This window comes from Halichoerus grypus, chromosome 14 (assembly GCF_964656455.1).
Source record: "Halichoerus grypus chromosome 14, mHalGry1.hap1.1, whole genome shotgun sequence".
Lineage (NCBI taxonomy): Eukaryota > Metazoa > Chordata > Mammalia > Carnivora > Phocidae > Halichoerus > Halichoerus grypus.
The window spans coordinates 4,947,149-4,969,010 of NC_135725.1; the positions used below are offsets into that span (position 1 = coordinate 4,947,149).

At 41.5% G+C, this 21,862-nt stretch overlaps 1 protein-coding gene across 3 annotated transcripts in view; it reads left to right on the forward strand.

Annotated features, from left to right (window-relative positions):
* The first annotated feature begins 569 nt into the window (after positions 1-569).
* The window catches only part of LOC118527586 (contactin-associated protein-like 3), a 180,533-nt gene continuing 159,240 nt past the window's right edge, over positions 570-21,862 (forward strand). For all 3 annotated transcript variants that reach the window (XM_078062282.1, XM_078062284.1, XM_078062283.1), the window contains exon 1: positions 570-792. In XM_078062282.1, the coding sequence (XP_077918408.1) occupies positions 708-792 (85 nt within the window). In that variant the 5' untranslated portion in view covers positions 570-707. The remainder of the gene's footprint in view (positions 793-21,862) is intronic.

The following is a 21,862-nucleotide window of genomic DNA, read 5'->3' on the forward strand; positions in this document are numbered from 1 at the left end:
TGTATATTTTAAATTTTTCCAGCCTTATTGAGCTACAAGTGGACATGCATCACTGGGAAAGTTTAGAATGTTCAACACTATCTGATACACGAATATGGAGCTCATTAGGTGTTTCTACTATGAATCATTAAATGAGTTCAGAAAACAAGAAGTCTTCTTTACAATCGTTTTCAATACATGTAAAGGTTTTCTTCCAACCCGATTAGTTATTTCTCTCCCAACTTCATCTTTTCCACTAAAAAAAAAAAAAAAACCACACAACAAACCGAAACCCACGGAAGACACTTTTCCGAGCGTCAGTGCTATGCTCAGCGCCTTGCGGACGCTCCCGCATCATCGCGCCGGTGCCGCTCGCCTCCTCGGACTGCGGTTCGTTGAACCGCGCGCCGTCGCGAGTGGGAGACCCGCAGATGAAGGAGCGGGGCTCGCGGAGGCGCGGCGACCCCCGCTGTCCCCGCCCCGGGCCGCGCAGGTACAGGCCGGCCGCGGGCCGAGCGCACTTCCGCCCGCCGCCGCCAGGGGCGCCCGGGGCCGCGCAGCGCGGGCGCGGGGAGGGCGGGGGTGGGTGTGGCCGCAGGTGGGGCTCCCGCCCGCCGGCCGCGCGGGTCCGCAGAGCGCGGAGGAGGCAGCGCGACCCCGGCCGGGAGCGAGCGGCCAGGCCCGCGCGGAGCCGCTGCCGGACGCCTCGGGTCCTGGGGCGGGGGACCATGGACCCCGGCGCGGGAGCCTTCCTCGGGATGCTCTTTCTTTTGTCTGCTCGGCCCTGGAGCCCAGTAGTGGCAGGGAATACTTGTGAGTACAGCACATCTTTTAAAACTTGCATTGACAACTTAGAATTTGTGTTTTTATTAGTAACGAATATTTGCAGAAGGGAATCGCTGGCGTGTTTTTGAAAATAAGGCATTAAAAAAAAAAAAAACACATCCCCAAGTACCAGCGCCAAGATAGGATGGTTTATCATGCTTTTTCCTCCTGCCAAGTCTGAAATACAGCAAAACCTGTATTTGACTTTTTGTCTGTGAGCTGAATCTTCTTTGAGAAAGCTCAAGTTCTAGTGATGCCTAAAAATCAGCATGAGAATACGGAGACGCGGAGAATCCAGCGAGAGAATAGCTTCCGATGCGGGGAGGCCAGCAGGCCGGCCGTGGTCATCGATCTCCTTCTGGTGTAAATGCGTGCTGTAGGAACTGTGTCAGTGGGAAGCGGCGGGTCCTGCATTAGCGCACGCGTTCGCAGTGGGCGCTCTGCGGAATCCGGGGCCGCAGCGCAGCCCACCCTGCCCTGCACGGTCCCGGCAGCTCGGGAGAGCCGGACCCCTCACGGGTAGAGGGAAAGCAGCCTGCCCTCCGGGCTCATTTTATGTCCATGCTTTGCATGTTGTGATGTGTGTGCTTCTGATTTTGTAGGTCCACCGGGGCTACATACGTTAGCCTCTGGGTGCTGGGCTAGCTCGCGCTGAGTCCGATCTTAAAGATGCTACTAGCCGCATGGACTCAGCCCACCTGAGTCTGAACGTCAGAAAAAGTTTTCAGAGTGTTGTTCAGATTGAAATCTCCATCCGGGGCTTTTCTTTCCTTGAGGGGTTTTAAGAAAGTCCCCCTTGTCCTCCCTCCCTGCCCCATTCCCTTCAAGAAAAAAAAAATTAAAAAAAAAAAAAATCAGGTGTAGGGCTTAGGACAAGCTGGTGTGTGTTTCAAGAAAGGGCTAGCAGGCTTGTTCAGAAACTGACCTTGCTGTTGGGTATCCAGATTTAGCTCTTGGGGGTCCAACTCTGCCCTCACTGGGAAGTTTGCTAAAGTGAAAAAGCATTACACATAAAGTCACTCTCCCACTCATTCATCCATGGATGCGGCAGGGCTGCGATGATTTAGTGGTGTCATCATCTAGTATCAGCTCACTTAATGCCATATTGGGTATGAGTCACTCCTAAAAGTGAGCCTTAATCTCCGTTAGGCAAATACTGCCCTGTGTTTCAGACACAATTTTAATTTAGCTTGGTGCGACAACTGCTCTGAATTAATTAAAATGGGGAGCATTTACATAAAATCAAATCCTTAGATCCTGCAATAGAGCACTTGTCATTTAGCTAAGAAATTAAAAACGGGGACCACTACTAAATGATTTGTTGATATTAATAAATTGTAGAATGATTCAACGTACTACTCTGAGGTACCATTAAAAAGTCACTGGAGGTCACTCCTACTTAAAGGAAACGTGGCTTCAAAAATCCTTCCCACGAGAGAAAGCAGAGTGCCCTGTTGCCTTTCTCGTCTCCTTCGTTGTGATTACAGCATATTGCCAAGATCAGTTGTTTTGGTATTTATTTATTTTCAGTTAGCGTTTTACTCCCTGAAACCCACGGAGGTATCAGGTTCTTTCACGCTGAACATCCTTCTTAGGAGTCACATGCTCTGGGATGCTCCGCGTCTGAATATCCATGCAGAACTAATGTCTGAAACCGCCGTGTCTCCAGGCTCAGTCCCTCTGGGTCTCTGGCTGACTCTCCAGATGCTGATGCTAGTTTTCGCTTTTCAGCCTCTGTTTGTTTAGGTGTATTTAGTACTCTTGCAAAAAGTTCAATAAATTAAAGAACCTATGTACATTTGCACTGCTAAGGACATTTTAGATACTAAAGTTAAAGTCCTTGATCAGATCACCACAAAGATGACACTCTTCAAGTGTCGAGTATATATTCAAATGACTTTGCAGATTTAAAGATTCATAGAGACCACACAGATTGCCTTTGATAATTTCTCAGTAATCTTATCTGGCCGCGTCATTTGTAACAGTAGAAGTAAATGGTGAATGAATCTCATGTCTAGATTAGCTAGTTTGACCAATTCAGTGTTTCTTTAACTCCTGCATATTTGGGAAATGTGTGTTATATGTGCGTACAAGCAAGGTACATCAACATGTATTTGCAATCTGTTACTACTAAGTCAAGGTAGAGGGGTCTTTTTTGTTCTGCCCCATCATTTGAGAAATTCTAGAGGAGTTTGCCAGCAGTGTGGGATTTAAGGTACAAACAAGAAATCATGAACATCAATATTGCTCAAGATTTTTGTTGGATATCCTCCTGCCCTCCCCCCCCGCCCCGTTTTAGTGTTTTCAAAACTCAAATAATCCTTTCAGACAGGACTTTAAAATGAACAAAAATGAAATATTCTTGAGCACTAATAAGAAATTAATGAGAGTTGTGTATGAGTAAAAAAAGACAAAGATCTTCTCCCCAGATGGATCCAAAGACATAGTTACTCTCTTTCGAGCAGGTTCTCAGTAGTAAATCGGTCAGCCAGGGTTTCGCTGCGGGGGAGGTTCCAGCCTAAGAGATCTTCTCAAGGAACAGGACTTGCTTGAAAGATTTGACATCTCAGCGATTACACATGTGCGATATGAATCTTTTTAATCAGTGGGAAATTTTATATCAGGAAGATGACACACAGGAGGGAAAATGTTTTTAAATGACCATGACCATGAGCTTGTTTTGTTGCTCTGTATTCTCTGTCTTTTTGAAGATAAAACAAGTTGCGTTCTCCAAAATATGGCTTAGGACCCGATATTTTTTAAAAAATGTGAACATCTCCCTGGTCTGCCTTCTAGAACTGTCTGTCCTGAGTCAAGACGAGAGTGTTCTAATATGGATCTGTCCTCTTAAATAACCCAAGAGGGAAGTTAGAATATAGATCCCAAGTTAGAGCCCTGCTTTCTGGAAGTTGTTACGTAGGCTGTTGTTGGCTCCTTCACTTCCTAACCAGAGCCACAAATGGAAGAAGGTGATAGCTCTTCGCTTTAGAATCATTCTTGTGAATCCACGATTCCTTTATGAATTCCAAGACCCTTTGGGAGGAAGAAGAGACATAATCTGAGTATGAAAATGTCAACATTTTGATTGTGTATTTAACGTTGTAAACCTGTTTCCCGGATTGTGCATCACTCTGAGGGGTAATGTGTACCCCCTCCCCACTTGGGAACAACACAATTGACAGTTAATTCACAGCCACATTATTGTCCCCATGTAAGTAGAGTATAAGCTGTAGCTGATGGGTTGCTGCCCCCTTTCCATCTCCACCGAAAAAGGACTGAAGCATATGTTAGAAATTTCAGGCATTGGTGGTGATTATTTGATATGAATGATGACATTTTTGCAGATCCAGGGATTCAGTTTAGTAAGTATGACTGACTTGTTTTCACTTTGTTAAATCTCAGTACTTGTAATTTTTTCTAGAAGCTTCCTTGTGATTCCTTCCCGTCAAAAGTGCCCTTCTTGTTGCAAGAAAGAAAGATATATTTCTGGTCCACTACAGGTGGGGTGCACACTTTGAATTGCTGTTCTAGGAGTGAGCATCTGAATTTGTTTTTATATATTGACACCTGTCCTTTTCCCCAGTAAATCCTACTTACATAGGAGAGATGTCTGACCATGACTGGTGGTGTGGATCAAGGCCATTTTGCTGGCCGCCATGGGAAACCAACCCATGATCTTCATGGACTACATGGTGCTTGACCTAAGCAATAAACATGCTAGCATCTCAGTTTGAAGATTTGTACCAGAGTTGCACACTTCCTTCATTGGAACCTTGGCTTCTGTATGTGCTAAAGCCTTACTGTATCTTCTTTGATGAAAGTGCATTAATATAATCCTGTAATAGAAATATCACACAGTATTATCCTTTTAAAATATAAATAACAGGCACAGTTTGATATAATAGTGAGGCTCTTGTAGTCTATGAATCATCCTAACCTCGTGATATGATTTGCCTTAATAATTTGGAATAAAAAATATGCATCAGAACTTAGTAACTGGACATAATGCTATAATTGCTAGGAAGTATAAAATCACAAACATTTATTTATTTTTTTAGAGACACTGCACGGGCACACGTGTGGGAGGGGCAGAGGGAGAGGCAAAGAGTCTTAAGCAGACTCCCCACTCAGCACAGAGCCCCACGCGGGGCTCGATCCCATGACCCTGAGATCATGATCTCAGCCAAAATCAAGAGTTGGCTGTTTAACTGACCGCACCACCCAGGCACCCCACGAGCATTTATTTAAGTAAATGTATTTGTCATATGTCTCTTCTCGAGGGTTTTGTTTTTCATGAGTCTTGTTATTTCAGTGGACGTGGATTCTTGTAATTAAGTAAGTGTCATTAAAATTCTTTATTGCTAACTGAGCATACTCAGTCTCCAGTAACGTCATGAGTGAACGGCTCTATATCGTCTGTAAAGAAATTTCACCTTGACTAATGTGGACTAAACTCCTTCCAGTGTTTTCACTGGTTCAGGCTTTTCTTTGCCTCAGTAGCCGGGTTTGTGTTTGTCTGGAGTGAGCCCAGTCTTCCGAGTTCGTCAGCCTGGGGCAGGAAGGTAGCCTGTCAGAGGGTGTGCCCAAGGAGCAGGTGAATAGGGGGGTCCATTCCTGATGCACTGAAATGTGTTGGGGAAAATGAGCACAGAATATATGGATACGTGTTTTAGCAAGCAGTGGAGCTCAGAATTTTTGGAAAGAGCCTTTGACAAACCCATATTTATAGTATTTGAATGCACTTCCCAGAAATACTGAGGTGGTGAGGATGCTTTTGGAAACACAGAGAAAACAAACAAAAAACTTACAAAGTCCATCCATGGTGACTCTCAACACAGAGTGATGGGCAAGAACAGAGCCAGCTTATACAATTTTGGGAGACTCTTTAAGCAAAAACAAACAAAATGACCAGAGGATATGTCATCAGTGACCCTCCCAGATCTAGAAGGATGTTTTGGGGAGAGGACTAGAGGTCATGAAAATCTGCTTCTTTGTGTTGATTTGGAAAAAAAAAAAAAAACCAAATCATTCAAAAGTACTTCATAAAGGACCTATTCACTAACAGAAACATCTCAATGAACTGAGCAAATTTTAATTTTAATTTTCTCCCTTAAATCAAAATTGGACTTGGAATATAAAAGTATAAAATAGTTCAAACAATTTGGAAGTAATAGATCCAAGGGCCTCTCCCCACTAACTTTTTAGAGCCTTGAAAGGCTTAGCTTCAACATACAAAATTCTTCAGAGTAACTTCTGCAGGGTGCCCACCCCACCTGCCACCCGCTCTGGTGTTACTGCTTTAGGCATGGGTTGCTTGGTGTTGAATAACTTTTAAAAAACTCAATTATTTCTGTCAGCCTATTTCTGAAAGGCATTAGACCAAATGTAATATGTTCCATCAAAATAGACATAGTTGTTATTCCTCGTTTGAATTCTGTGGCTTAGGATTACATGCTTTAAAGATGTCTTTTATCATGTGTTATGAAAAATTATACACAACTTGTAAATACTGCAAAAAGAGAGTATGACCGCATGACCTTTTTACACTTAGGCAGGGCATTGTTCAATAGGCCCACGTGACTGTTTAATTATTCAGAATAATGCACCCATGGCTGACTTGGTCATTTACCGTTTGATCAGAGCTTAGACATTAAGATGTTACAAGTTAAATGGATTTTTTTTTTCAGGTACAAATGGTAACTGCACAGGTTTTATTGCCGTGTAGCACAGTTGTAGGACAAAAAAATGGTGTAATGTATTTTATCTGGGCGGTGCCTTTTATTACTCTGGATAAGATACTCATGGGGGGGGTGTTAGTTATAGCTAAATCATGGAGAGACACATGAAAAAGTTTGCTTTTTGAACTGGCAAATACAATTATTTTTGGATGTGTTAATTCAGGGAATATGATAAACAGTGTAAATTTATGTCGTCCTGAGTTTTATTGAGGTGTGGCTTTCACATACTCCATCACTTGTGGTTACATCAGCTAATTTCACGGTTGTTGCCCAGGGAGAAGGAATTTCTAGGCCATGTGTTCATTGGGCCACTGGGAGACAGGGGCTGGCCCACCTTGTTTGGAATCTGTAGGGGTTCAGTATCCTCGGGCGGCCCCTTGAGTGCTGTGGCTGAGACCCAGTGTCCCACATGCTCCTGCCACTGTCGTCCCCTTGCTTGGGGTGTTCAAGACCCAATGGAAGATTTCTCTAGAGCTTGTGAGCCAGCAGGCAAATTGCAAGCTTGGATGACAGCAGGAGTGACCTGTTCCCTCGAGACATTAAATTAAGCACTGCCTGCGGGACTCACGGTTCTAATGAGTTTTTTATTTTAACATCTATAAATCCCCAGGCAACCAGAGAGCTTGATAAAGTTACGCTGAGCACACTGTTTCTGGGAGTGGTGAATTGACGGCAGGGGTGTGAGAATGCCCACAGCGTGCATGGGTTGGCGTGTCCCGGGGAGGTGGATGGGTAGAGAGGGCTGCGGAAGGGACTGGGAACCACCGTCGATCGTTAGGAGCCAGGCGCGTGGTGGATTAGGTGGCAATCCAGTTATGCGGAATCGAGTTGTTTATTATCAACTGTTGTGTAAGGTGGATATTCTCCAGCTCGGATTGCTGAGCATGTGAGTGATTCAGAAATCCGACATTCGCCCCGTCCCAGGTGAAAGTATTACCTTCTCGAGCCACGGCCCCGTGCTGCAGGTGTTGGTACGCAGCCGTCCCGAGCCCGCCGCCCCTAATCCCGTCCTCCTCCCCGGGAGGAGTGTACTAAGGATGGGGGGTAGCGTTTTGATTTACAGGCCAGTAGATATACTAAAAAGAACCCAATTAGCATTAGAAAATAATGCAATGATTTGGTGAGGCTCAAAGAAAGTCATTGTGATCAAATCTTCTATTATGGAAGAAAATACTTAAAAGAACCGGAATCTATTTTCGTGTCTCAGGTCTGGCAGACTTAAGAAAAATAATACATGTCTATAGACATCTGTTCAAATGTTTGGAGATTATCAAGATTAAGGATTTATTATGTACCTTCACCTTTGTTGTGCTTTTGATGACTAAAACTTGCAAATAAGAGCACTGCGACACTAAGTATTACAACATGGAAAGAAAAATAAACAGCTGTGTGCTGTCATCACGCGAGCTGCTGCTGCATGTCTGTGAGTCTTAAGCTTCTTTACAATGTTGCGTTGATTCATGGAAGTTCTGATAAGAAACCCTGTGATCTTGACCTTCCAAAGCACATCCTTTTGTATGATGTGGGATGTGCAGGCATTGCTAAGAGTTAAAAAAATTGGAGGACTCAAGGAAGGCGTGTTGATAGCTTAAGGTGTATTTCAGTGTTTAAGGGAGCAAACACCAAATTACTCTAAGCTTTCTTTCTTTTTTTTTTTTCTAACATTTATTTATTTGGGAGAGAGACAGAGCGTGCGGACGAGGGGGGAGGTGAGAAAGGGAGAGAGAATCTGAAGCAGACTCCACGCTCAGCGTGATCTTATAACCCCGACATCATGACCTGAGCCGAAACCAACAGTCGGTCGCTTAACCGACTGAGACACGCAGGTGCCCGTACTCTAAGCTTTCTTAAAGTATAAGGAAAACTAAAAATTTTTTTTGCAGACATAGAACATAATAGAGTTGACAGATATCAGAGTCAGTTCCCTGCTAGGGAGAGTCAAATGATCTATTCTAAATTATAGCGCAAGTCTAAGAAAACACAGTGTTGGTTTTCTAGATCCTAAGAGTAAAATTATCATCCTAGAATTTACTATTCTTTGTGATGATGAGCTACTGCTCTACTTTAGTAAACCTGAAAACCTGATCTTTGAGAAATTTACATCCCTACCGATGATTGATTTTACTCCTGTCCTTGTTAAGTAATGGGACTCATTTGCTGGAGGACAGGTTGCATATTTGCCTAGAAAAAAGATCCTTTCCCTTGTGAGTATTGTTGCAAGGCGAGGCAGGAGGGAGTGGGAGGCTAGTGTGCTCTTTAACACGAAAAAGACACCTATGTCATTAATCGTGGCCCCATTCTCCGGGGAGGAAGTTGGGCAGCCCCCCTGTGTCCCCGGCACCCTCATCCCCAGAGCCTCCATGAGCATCTTCCTCTTCCGTTGTCTTGGATGGACAATGAGGCTGAATGACCGCCTGGGTTGACTTGCGTGGATTGGGCTGGCCAGAGAGGTGTCCTTCGTCCTGCACTGCTGCCCGTGGGGTCGGGGCTGAGTGCAAGGGGCAGTGTCACCGTGCACAAGAACACTTCTCAGGACTAAGTGGTTGCTTGATTTTGTGTGTAGACTAATAAGAAATGGAGGTGTCAGGATTAGGGTATCGGCAAGCATCTTTCAGTTCCAAGTGGCAGAAAACCCCATCAAATGGACTTACACCAAGAAGGGAATGGTCGGCGATTCTGATAATTTCATTTCGGGCAAGGTTGGAGCCGGTTGGTGAGGCTGTGCCGGGAGGCTCGGCCTCTCTTCCTCCTTCAGTGCTGGCTTCCCGTGCTGGCCTGATGCTCTAGCAGCGTTCCGTTTGGCACATCCATGACCAAGGTCAAGCTGCCCAGCAACACTGCTCGAGAGAATGCTTTCCGCTAGTTGGGACTTTGGCCCTCATCACTATGAAGCAGTGGTCACTTACTTACTTGTTCATTCCCTTGTTCCAAGCTCCAAGAAAGCAGGGGCCTCTTGAGGAGACGGGGTAGTTCTGAGAGACAGTGGGCTCTCGAGTAAGTAAAAAGGTGAATGATTCACTTTCCCGAAACATCCAGCCAAATCCCCAGATCTGACTCTCGTTGTCTCTGCTGTGTTGTGTGGCCATTCCTATCGGGGGGCTGTGACAGGAGGGGGTGGCCCTCTGACCGACCCGAGATGGAGCCAGGAAGTGATCGGGACTCGGTCCTTGGCCAGGTGCTTTCCCTGCATCATCCTGACAAGGAAGCGAAACGCACCATCCATTTAGGTCATTAGTTGAACATCTATTATGAAAGCACCAGCTTTCAGGCTCTTATCTGCTTCATATAACAGATGGTTGGTTACGTGTATGCCTCCTTCATTAGATTTTAAAGTTCCTGCAAACAGAATCACAGTTATTTGTCTCTACAGCTCTGCTGATGGCACTCAGTAAGTATTTACCAAGAAAAGAAGTAATTAATATGTTGAAAATACGCTGTTTTGAAAGTATACAGAAGAAATGGAGCGTCCTCATGTGTGTTTTATAATCATTTTGCAGGTAGCCTAATAAAAAGTTAATTTTTACGTGAGCATCCCTGAGCTCACCATTTGTCCATGGAAAGATCCCCTGGCTGATTTTGAGTGTTTCCTTTTCTTTCGGTTGCAAAATGCATGACATAATTTCTGTCCTGAGGCTTTGATAAGAAGCCTGGTGCGTATAATAAAAGCTGCTGGGGACCCCAAGGAGCGCTGAAAAGGCCAGGTGTCAGGGGCGCTACCCAGGACCGATGAGCAGGAACTCGGAGGCCTCTGGGCAGGGGCCATTAGACAGGATGTCTGTTTCTAGGGAGATCCTAGATCAAGCCCGAGCCGGGCTCCATATTCGGGCTCTGAAATAGAGGTGCCTGGGAGCAGTGTGTAACTGGAGGTCTCCAGAAGCCTGGTTCGTCCACTAGATACTTGCAGCAGTGTGTCATCCAAGTGGGAAAGGTTGGCTGCACAACAGGGCAGAAGACAGGCAGGCGGACAGATGGCCATTGCACCTCAGCATGGGTGTCCAGTGCCAGAAGGCTGAGTTGATTTGAGCCACAGCTGTCTCTGGCGTGACAGCCATGGACTCTGTGTCTAGGAACCTGCCACACCAAGAGCAAGCTCCCTTTGCGGTCTCGGACTTGACACCCCTGGTCTGGGCTGTGGGATTTTCTGAGTCAACAAAACCTGTTATTATTATTGAAAATTTTTATGACTAGCTGGCTCAAGGGCATGACGACCTCTAAAGAATATCTCTATTTTCAAATGAAGATTGCTTCTAATTTTTTTTTAAAGATTTTATTTCTTTATCTGACAGAGAGAGACACAGCGAGAGAGGGAACACAAGCAGGGGGAGTGGGAGAGGGAGAAGCAGGCTTCCCACTGAGCAGGGAGCCCGATGCGGGGCTCGATCCCAGGACCCTGGGATCATGACCTGAGCCGAAGGCAGACGCTTAACAACTGAGCCACCCAGGCGCCCCGAGATTGTTCCTTATTTTCAGAATGACATATTGGGGGCACTGTGGAGGTATATAAGTGAGGATGATTCCAGCAGCGTTCTTTCAAATAGCATAAAACAAAAATTCAACAAATGTACTAAAGTTGTGGACCACACTTTCAGATAGACGAGAGGGGGAGGTTGGCACACGTTACATTAGATGTCCAGCATAGTGATTGGATGGTGATTGGATAACTCTCTACTTTATGCTCTGCTTACAAGAAGTGTGGCTACCATCTGTCACCATACAACCTGACTACAATACCACTGACTACTCCCTAGGCTATACCTTTCATCCCATGACTTATTCATTCTGGAACTGGAAGCCTGTACCTCCCACTGCCCTTCACCCATTTTGCCCATCCCCTCTGGCAACCACCAATTTGTTCTTTGTATTCATGGGTCTCTTTCTGCCTTTGTTCGTTTTGTTTTTTAGATTCCACCTATAAATGAAATGATAGTATTTGTCTTTTCTGTCTGACTTATTTCACTTAGCATAATACCTTCTAGGTTCATCCATGTTGTCACAAATGGCAAGATCTTATTCTTTTTTATGGTTGAGTAATATTCCATTGTGTGTGTGTGTGTGTGTGTGTGTGTGTGTGTGTGTGTGTGTGTATACATAATACATATATATATGTATATACATATACATATATACACACATGTACCACATCTTCTTTATCCATTCATCTACTGATGGACAGTAGGGTTGCTTCCATATTTTGGCTATTGTAAACAATGCTGCAGTAAACATGAGGGGTACGTATATCTTTTTGAATTAGTGTTTTAATTTTCTTTGAGTAAATATCCAGTAATGGGATTACTGAATCATATGGTATTTCTATTTTTAATTTTTTAAGATTTATTTATTTTAGAGAGAGAAAGAGAGAAAAAGAATGTGAATGGGGGGAGAGGCAGAGGAAGAGAATCTTTAAGCAGACTGACATGGGGCTCCATCTCAAGACCCATGAGATCACAACCTGAGCTGAAAACGAGTCAGACGCTTAACCAACTGAGCCACCCAGGCACCCCTATTTTTAATTTTTTTGAAGAACCCCTGTACTGTTTCCATAGTGGATGCACCTATTTACATTCCCACCAGCAGTGCATGAGGGTTCCTTTTTCTCCACATCCTCACCAAAACTTGTTATTTCTTCTCTTTTTGAGTTTACCCATTCTGATAGGTGTGAGGTGATATTTCCCTGGGGTTTTGATTTGCATTTCCCTGATGGTTAGTGATGTTGAGCATCATTTCATGTGTCTGTTGGCCATCTGTATGTCTTCTTTGGAATAATGTCTATTCAGGTCTTCTGCACATTTTAATCAGATTATTTATTTATTTATTTGGTGTTGAGTTGTATAAGTTCTTTATATATTTTGAATATTAAGCCCTTATCGGGTATTTGCAAATATTCTCTTTCATTCAGTAGGTTGCCTTTTCATTTTGTTGATGGTTTCCTTCATTGTGCAAAGGCTTTATATTTTGGTGTAGTCCCAACTGTTTTATTTTTGCTTTTATTTCCCTTGACTCAGGAGACATACCTAGAAAAATGTTGCTAAGTTCAATGTCCAAGATTACTGCCTATGTTCTCTTCTAGGAGTTTTATGGTTTCAAGTCTCACATTTAGGTCTTTAATTAATTTTGAGTTTATTTTTGTGTATGGTGTAAAAAAGTGGTCCAGTTTCATTCTTTTGCATGTAGTTGTCCAGATTTCTCAACATCATTTATTGAAGAGACTCTTTTCCCCCTTGTATATTCTTGCCTCCTTTGTGGTAGATTAATTGACCATAATCATAGGTTTATTTCTGGGCTCTCTCTTCTGTTCTGTTGACTTACATGTCTGTCTTTGTGCCAGTACCATATTGTTTTGGTTATTATAGCTTTGCAGTATATTTTGAAATGGACTGTTATACCTCCAGCTTTTTTCTTCTCTTTCAAGATTGCTTTGGTTATTTAGAGTTCTAGTTCTGTGAAAAATGCTATTGGCATTTTGATTGGAATTGCATTGAATTGGTAGACTTTTTTGAGTATATGACATTTTAACAATATTAATTTTTCCAATCAATGAGCATGGGATACCTTTCTATTTTTTTGTGTCATCTTCAATTTCATTCATTAGTGTTTTATAGTTTTCAGAGTACAGGTCTTTCACCTCCTTCATTAAGTTTATTTCTTGGTATTTTATTCTTTTTGGTACAATTGAAAATGGAATTATTTTCTTAATTTCTCTTTCTTCTACTTTGTTATTTGTGTATAGAAATGCAACAGATTTTTGTATATGAATTTTGTATCCTGGAACTTTATTGAATTAATTTATTAGTTCTAATAGTTTTTTTAATAGAGTCTTTAGGGTTTTCTATCTATTGTATCATGCCATCTACAACTAGTGACAGTTTTACTTTTTCTTTGCCAATTTGGATGCCTTTTATTTTTTTTTCCTTGTCTGATTGCTATGGCTAGCACTTCCAGTACTATGTTGAATAAAAGTGGTGAGAGTGGACATCCCTGTTTTGTTTATGATCTTAGTAGGAAAACTCAGTTTTTCACAATTGAGTGTGATGTTAACCGTGGGTTTTTCAAGTATGCCCTTATTATGTTAAGGTATGTTCTCTCTAAACCCACTTCGTTGAGAGTTTTTATCATGAATAGATGTTGAATTTTGTCAAGTGCTTTTTCTGCATCTGTTGAGATGATCATATATTTAGGGGTGGGGTAATTTTGATAGGATGCTTGGATGGGAATTCTGCTTCTATAATTAATGTCCATTGTGTGACCTTGGGTAATTTGCTTATTCTCTCTGTGCCTCAGTTTATGCATCTCTAAAAAATATAAGTAATAGTAGTAACCTACCTCATAGAGCTACTGGAAAGATTGCATTAATTAATGTATGTAAATATTGCCTGGAACATAGCAAATCCTGAGTAAACTTTAGCCACTGTTATTGCTCCTGTAGACCTCAAGTATAAAATCAGAAATGTGACTTTAGTCCATGATCCTGGGTAGAATAATGACATAAGCAATATTTTAAGGAAAAACATTTGTACTGGGTATTTCCATTATCCAAAATATTATCACTATGATGGAAGATTAAGATAATATTACCTAATAAGAATATTAAAAACAAGACTATGGTAGAGAATCAGAACCTTGTACAGTACATTGGTTAAGTTTTGGCTTTCTGTAATATCATACCTCTGTAAACAATAAAGTTCCTTAGATTTTGCTCTTTGGATTAACTTGTTATTAACAATCTTAATCTTTAACTTCTTTCAATTTTATATATTTTTCCATTAGCCAAGAAGGATTCCCCAGATCAAGATAACATGCCCCTGAAACTGACCCTTCTTTTATCTGGCTATTTTTTTCTGAAGTCTTCTAGGATACATAGTATCTGGCCATCAACACAGATTGTTCAGCCTTTATGATTGTTAAATGAGTGTTAGTCTCCAAGCCAAACATATTTGCATAGACATTGGGATGCAGTCTCAATTAAAATGGATATGAAGACACCTGTGTGGATCCTTAGAGAGGGAGCATTACTGCTTGATTCTGAAAGATTAGGTTTAGCGCTCTCTCTTCAATTTGTCCCTGTTGTCTTTTCTTCAATTATTCCAGCACTGACTTGTTCAAACCCTCCATATTTCTGGAATTTATGTTCTGTAATTGTCTCCATGGTTTCCTTGTCACCAGCTTACATCCTCCTAATCCAGTTTATCCTACTGCCAGAGTAATATTTCTAAAGATGATCTTACCTTCCTTGGTAAAACTTTCATGTATTTTCTCATATCTCTCTCTCACACACACACTCTCTCTCTCTCACAGACACACACACATACTCTCTCTCTCTCTCACACACACACTCTCACACACACACTCTCACAGACACACTCTCACACACACACTCTCACACTCTCACACATACACACTCACACACACACTCTCACACACACACTCTGTCTCACACACACTCTCTCTCTCTCTCACACACACACACACACACTCTCTCTCTCTCTCCTTGAAAGGTCCCTTCTCTTCACTCACCACTTTCATCCCCTCTTTTAACTGACCCTGAACTACAGCCACCTCACTCCACCAGCATTCTCACCAGGACTTTCATCCCCCTCCCTCTGCCTCCGGTTCTGTCTCCTCATGTCTTGTCTTCCCGTTGAATGTGTTTTGCTTCTGCAGTCAGCTAGGCTTATGGGTCCATGTCCAGGAAACACATGCTCACAATAAAAATAAAAATATAAAGCACATAGAAGACACAAAGCACCATGAGGGAAATCAGAAGAAATAAGAAACTGCACAATCAGATAAAAATAAATGTAGATATTGAGATCAATTTAGAATGTACAATTTGTTGTGTATGTGTAAGGAAATAAAAGATGGGGAGACTGGAAAGAATAACAGATGATCAAAATGGTCAAGCAGAATTGAAAAAGAACAGTGTTGAAATGAAATTCTTTATCACTGAGGTAAAGAATTCAGTGGCTGGTGACATGGCAGATTAGACACAGGTGGAGAGAGACTTAGCAAATTAGAAGACAGTCATGGAATGAATAACCAGCATGTTCCACAGGGAGACAGAGAGGCGGGAAATATGAAAACCAGGCCAAGGGGCAGGGAGAAGATTGCAACAAGATCTCTGTGTCTGATAGGAGTTCTGGAAGGAGGAGATGTGGAAAGAAGAAACACTTAAGAGGTAATCTATAGAAATTACCCAGAATGGAAAAGGCACCAATCTTTAGATTCAGGAAACCCCTCAAATCCCTAGTAATACAAAGAAAAAGAAATTCCCACCCACAGCAACACTTTATGTTGGAACTCTTGAACACCAGGATCAAGAGAAGCTGATGAGAGTGACCTGAGATAGGAATAACAAACAAATAATAAAAGCAGAGACATGAACTCTTAAGTTTGTGAGATGGAATACTTAACATAACATAATAAAATAAAATTAAAAAAAAGAATTGTAGACTTGTTGCTTTATGGTTCAAGAATGAAGGTGAAATAAAGTTATTCATAGAAAAAATAAAATCCAAGAGTATTAAAGCCCAACAAACCTTCACTAAAGAAATGTGGATGGATAAGTTTAGCAAGAAAGGAAATGATTACAGAGGGGAGTATGAGAGGTAAGAATCTAGTAGCTAGTGTGCAAATCTGATCACACATTTAAGCAACAACAAAGTTGTACGTACAACATCAGTGTGCAGTTGGTGGAATGAAAAGAAAGAAGACAAGATAAATCTATGTGAGCAATGGAAAATAAACATGAAAAGGGATGATCAGACATAAAGCATTTTACAATCCTTGCATTATTCTATGGAGAGAATTAAAATCTGTTTAACGGTAGGCTTTGTTAAACTGTTAACCAAAATGCAGTGTAAAACTTTAAGGAGGCCCACAAGAAGAATAGTAATAGGAAGTATACATTCCAAACCAATAGAATAAAAAATGGACTAGGTGGGGGACAGATTTCAGTCTATTCAAAAGAAAACAAGAAGAGAAGGGAAGAAAAAAAAAAGTTTTGGATAAAATAGACAAATAACTACATAAAATAAAATATAATGAAGTGATAAGGATATGGAGATATGAATAAATTATTTCCAGGTTTTATTTTTATGGGTATAGATTATATTGGACAATATTATTCAGGCTTTCAACTATATATAGAATATTTACATTTTTACTTGACCAAAAAACCAGTTTTAATAAATTTCAAAGAATTATCAACATAAAAACAAAAGAAAATTTCCTAAAACTGAAAAGGAATAATGTGTTTCCATTACAGAAGCTCATGTTGTGCTGAGTTAAATGGAGCACAATTGTCAAATGAAAATTGTGGAAATGGGAAAACCAGGGAAACATGGTCCCAGTTTTGGTCACCAAAGATAATGATGTAAGCTAATTTGCTATAATGAAATGAGAGCTTGTTTGACTTTATTGGAGCAGTAAGATCAGAAGCAAAAGGAAAAGCAGAAATAAATACAAGTTTTGGGGGCACCTGGGTGGCTCAGTCGTTAAGCGTCTGCCTTCGGCTCAGGTCATGGTCCCAGGGTCCTGGGATCGAGCCCCACATCGGGCTCCCTGCTCAGCGGGAAGCCTGCTTCTCCCTCTCCCACTCCCCCTGCTTGTGTTTCATCTCTCGATGTCTCTCTCTCTGTCAAATAAATAAATAAAATCTTAAAAAAGAGAGAAATTTACAGTCATGAGTGGGGAGAATGACAAGGGAGAGTAAAACTCTTGCTAATATTCTTCGGGAAATAAGTAAAATTTTGCTTGAGGCATTGTTCAAAAATTGAGAGTAAGCATTGTGTTAAAAATAGAAAGATAATCAGCAGAAAATGAATTAAATGTGATATTTTGCATGCTGTTCAACATAAGGAAATTTTTTTCCTCTTTAGGAAAAAAATCATGTTTTCTGTTTCATGTTTTAATATGATTGTATGTTTATTGATTTGTCTTTTATCAGATATTGAGAGTATTCTTGATTAAACAAAGAAAATGTGTTTATACTTGAAAACAGGTGGATGGGATCATTTAAGTGTGTGGGGTTTTTCACCTAACCTCCTTTTCTTATGGACTGCTGTTAGAGTTACAGCGATAATTCTAAGTATGACAGTTGGCACCATGGGTGGATTTAGGTGGCACAATTTAATTCGTGCTCATAACACTTTACTAGTATACTTATGAAGTTGTGAAGTTTCAACAATTATTGCTGATAAATTACTGAGACAATTTTTTACGGGTGTCTGAAATCTTGAGCTATTTCTCATATTTTAAAACAGAACAAACTATTGGATTTTATCATGCATTTTTCTGTTAAAGTCTGGAGGTCTCTGAGGTTAGGGGATTTGTATCTTTTATAAACTAATTTTAAGTCCTGTGGTCTTATATAATGCCTACATGGTGCAGATAGAGAGTCAGGTTTATAAAAGAAAAGGCAGGAGCTGTACATGGTATATTTCAACACGTGCTGTGAATTTTAAATCTCCACTTGCTGCCGAACATTTCAACATTTCCCCTTCTTTTTGACGGGAGTGCTATATATCAGCATGGCTCGGAAGGTTAGTAGAGGAGTAAAAAAACCCACCCTCTTCGAGTAATCTTTTAAAAGAAAAGTTTAGTTGTACCCTGTGAAAATAACATCAAATAGATATATTATCTTTGTGAATGTGTCTAATGAGATATCTGAAAACGTACTGCTTTATTCAGTGGTAATCTAAGTTTGCATTTACTTGATATACATATACACACACTCACACGCACACGCACGCTTCCTAAAAATGATTGGATTTTCCACTTGTGTAACAGCAGTGGCCTCTAGTTGTGAATAAACATGAACCATTAAACAAAATGATTGTTTTATGGAAATTTTTTGGGCAGAGACCCAAGTTTTCAGTGAACTGTTACTATTTAAATTTAAATAATTTCTGGGTAAACATTACATTAAACAACAATACTAGCACCTCAGTGGGTTGGACCAGAAAATACTTAACTGTGAGTGGATTGTATTGAAACTTTAAGAATCATCTAAATTCCATAATATATCAAATTCCATAATATAAAAACCTTCCTTTCTCCCCCCATGTATTTTGTATATATTCTTGGAACTCTACAAAGAAATTACTGCCCTGTGTTTTTCCCCTTCCAACAAAATGGGGAAGAATGGTATTTTGTGGAAGGGTCATGTGCAAATACTCGTGCTTGGACTGGATTGATTGTACTTGCTGCCACCAACTGCAGATCTGTTTTGAACAACTATCCCTTGTTGACTCTCTCAGAGGAAAGAAGGGAGGGAGGGAGGAAGACAAGGAAGAAGGAGAGGATGGGAGGGAGGAGGGAGAGAGAACAAAAGGCAAGTGTATCCAAATTACAGAACAAAGCTCGTGACCAGACTTTCATCTGCAGTCACACAAGCTTTTTGAACCTCCCAGTTGATTATTTAAAGCACAAAATACATATTTCTTTGCAATGGTGTGTATTCTGTTTCTCATTCTTATAAAGCAGTGAGTCTTTAGCTTGGGGATATGTTAGTTATTTTGTTTTTATTGTTTTAAATTCTTTCCAGTGAAAATGCCCAAATACCAAATATTCTTTCCAAGATAGTATAAAAAGTTCTCACGTCACCTAAGTTTTGTCCTAAAAATTCAACCATTGGTTATAATATTTGTGGATCAAATATGATAGGACGTCATTAGGTTTTTTGGTTAACATTTTTAAGTCCTTTAAAGTCACGTCGACTTTCAGGAGAAACATTCCTTACAATATAAATGAACATCTAAACCCTTTCATGTTTCTTCGTAAGTGTTTAAAAACTTTGTGCTGTACTTTTCAATTGCTTTACCATCATACAGTAGAGAGGGAATGAAGGAACTTTGTTTCCAAATTTGGGGTGGAGAAAATTGAGAAACTTAAAAAATTTGTGCCAAGTTTCAAAATAAATTATTTATTCACTCAAGAAATATTTATTAGCTATTGCTCCCCGGCCAAGCAGGGAGCCCGATGTGGGGCTCGATCCCAGGACCCTGAGATCATGACCTGAGCCGAAGGCAGACGCTTAACCATCTGTGCCACCCAGGTGCCCCAAGACTTTGCTTTTTAATAGGCATTATTTTTAGAGCAGTTTTAAGTTCTCAGTGAAATTAAGCAAAGTATAGCAGCCTATGGAGGAGCAACATTTACAGAATGAAGCTATGTGATTTTATGAGAATTACAGTATTTTGGTAATTCGTGCGAACAATGTATGAACAGAAAAATTAAGAACAGGCACACTTGATTGCTCTGTGACCATTTTAACAATGTGAGTATAGTTTGTGGGATATTAGACTTTGCCTCTTGAATTGGATATTTCAGATTTATGTGCCAGCAAGGCAGTTCTCCAGTTAATGAGCTGTGGATAGTTAAAATCTTTTTAAACAAAACGTGTAGGGCAACATCAATACTAAGATGAGTCAACAGCTGGCTTTCTCAAGTGCGTCCTTCCGGGTAGGAGCATGATAGGGTTTCGGATTTTTGCAGTCGTGTCTTTTACCCGCCAACTCGCCAATACTAGTTTAAATGCTGCCCACAGAACACAACACGGGTGCCGCGGCCGCTCACATGAAAACCGGTGGCCACGTTGAGCTGCTCTGCCCACAGTCGAGGTTTGCACGTGTGCACTTTGTCCTCTGAAGAGCAGAATGTGTCTGTCTTGAGCACACAAGTCCCATCAGTTGTAGCTGAAATACTCTGGTTCGGTGGGGCTCAAGGTAAAACACACTCACTAAATTAGAATGGCGGGGGCGGGAGAATGCCAATATTTAAAAATGCCCCAGGTGCTTTTTACTGGTGTTCAAGTTTGCTGACAGATGCTCACCGATGTCAGGGATTGGCAGGTCCTGCCTGGGGCCTGGGCAAGTCCTCAGCAGGTGCAGCATCCGGACCCCATGCCACCCTTCAGCCAGAGCACCTCTGTGTCCTTCCGAGTCCTGTGGGGAAGCCACATAATTTCATGGGTGAAGAAAGGTCCCTTGAGCATCAGTGTCCAAGAAACTCTTGCTATGCCTGTTTCCCCCTGAATTTGTATGGCACAGAATTGTACAATCTTGACACATCTAGAGATGATACTTTCTTCTCATGCAGAGATGTTGTATTCTTTCCGTTTGTGAATTCTTTCTGAAAAATATCCCGAGTGTGGTGGGTTGTTGACTTTTACTGATATGTGAAAGCAGGAGCAAGAATGAAAGGAGTGAAACCGTCCCCTCGTGCTGGTGCGGACCCCCCTTCTTTACCCGTGTTCACTGCCACACACCGGCCCCGCCCCTGGCCCGGAAATGAGGACGGCAGGCTTTTCCTATCAGGATGAATTTGGCTGTTCCGATAGTGTAAGCTCAGTATGTGTCAAGATGAAATATAACTTAGATATGGAGATTTAAGAAAGTTGTTCTCCAACTTGTGGCCAATTTAATTCAGCACACATTTATCAGAGGCCTACCGAGTGCCAGGCCCTGCGCTAGAAGCTGAGGAAATAAAGATAAATATTGGTTCTTTACAAAACCTGCTGATCCTATACGAGAAGCAGGATGACTCATTAAAATGGCACCAGTTGTAATTCTGGAATCACAGTCACCATTGGGTATCCGTGCCTTTTGCTGAATATAAGTTTTGGGGGGACCTTAGTGGATAATAATTGGGATTTTTAAAATTTGGCCTTTCAAACAGGTGCAAATCCTTGGCTCCTTAGGGTGCGGAAGGAGGGCAACCCGTGAGAAAACTGGAACAGTTCTCCCCCAAGGCTGTGATTCCTCTGAGGTTTGGAAGTCACACAGCTTTGCATGATTTTAAAACCAGGAAGGAACAGACTTGAGGTTTTCGGCCAAGTGCTAGAGCTAAATTTCGCAGAGGCTTCTTGACATACAGCTGGAGTAAAATCAATGTAAAGATTAAGTGTTTATGTCTTTTCTTAGGGAAGTTATTTGAATCACAGCCTTTATTCTTAAGTAAATTCTCAGTTCTTGATAAAAAGAATGACTTCGCTTTTTTTTTTTTAAAGATTTTTTATTTATTTATTTGACAGAGCGAGAGAGCACAAGCAGGGGGAACAGTAGAGGGAGAGGGAGAAGCAGGTTCCCGCCAAGCAGGGAGCCCGATGTGGGGCTCGATCCCAGGACCCTGAGATCATGACCTGAGCCGAAGGCAGATGCTTAACCATCTGAGCCACCCAGGCGCCCCAAGACTTTGCTTTTTAATAGGCATTATTTTTAGAGCAGTTTTAGGTTCTCAGTGAAATTAAGCAAAGTATAGGGATTTCCCATATTCCCCCTTTCCCTACCAATGCACGGCCTCCCCTATTATCAGCAATCATTCCC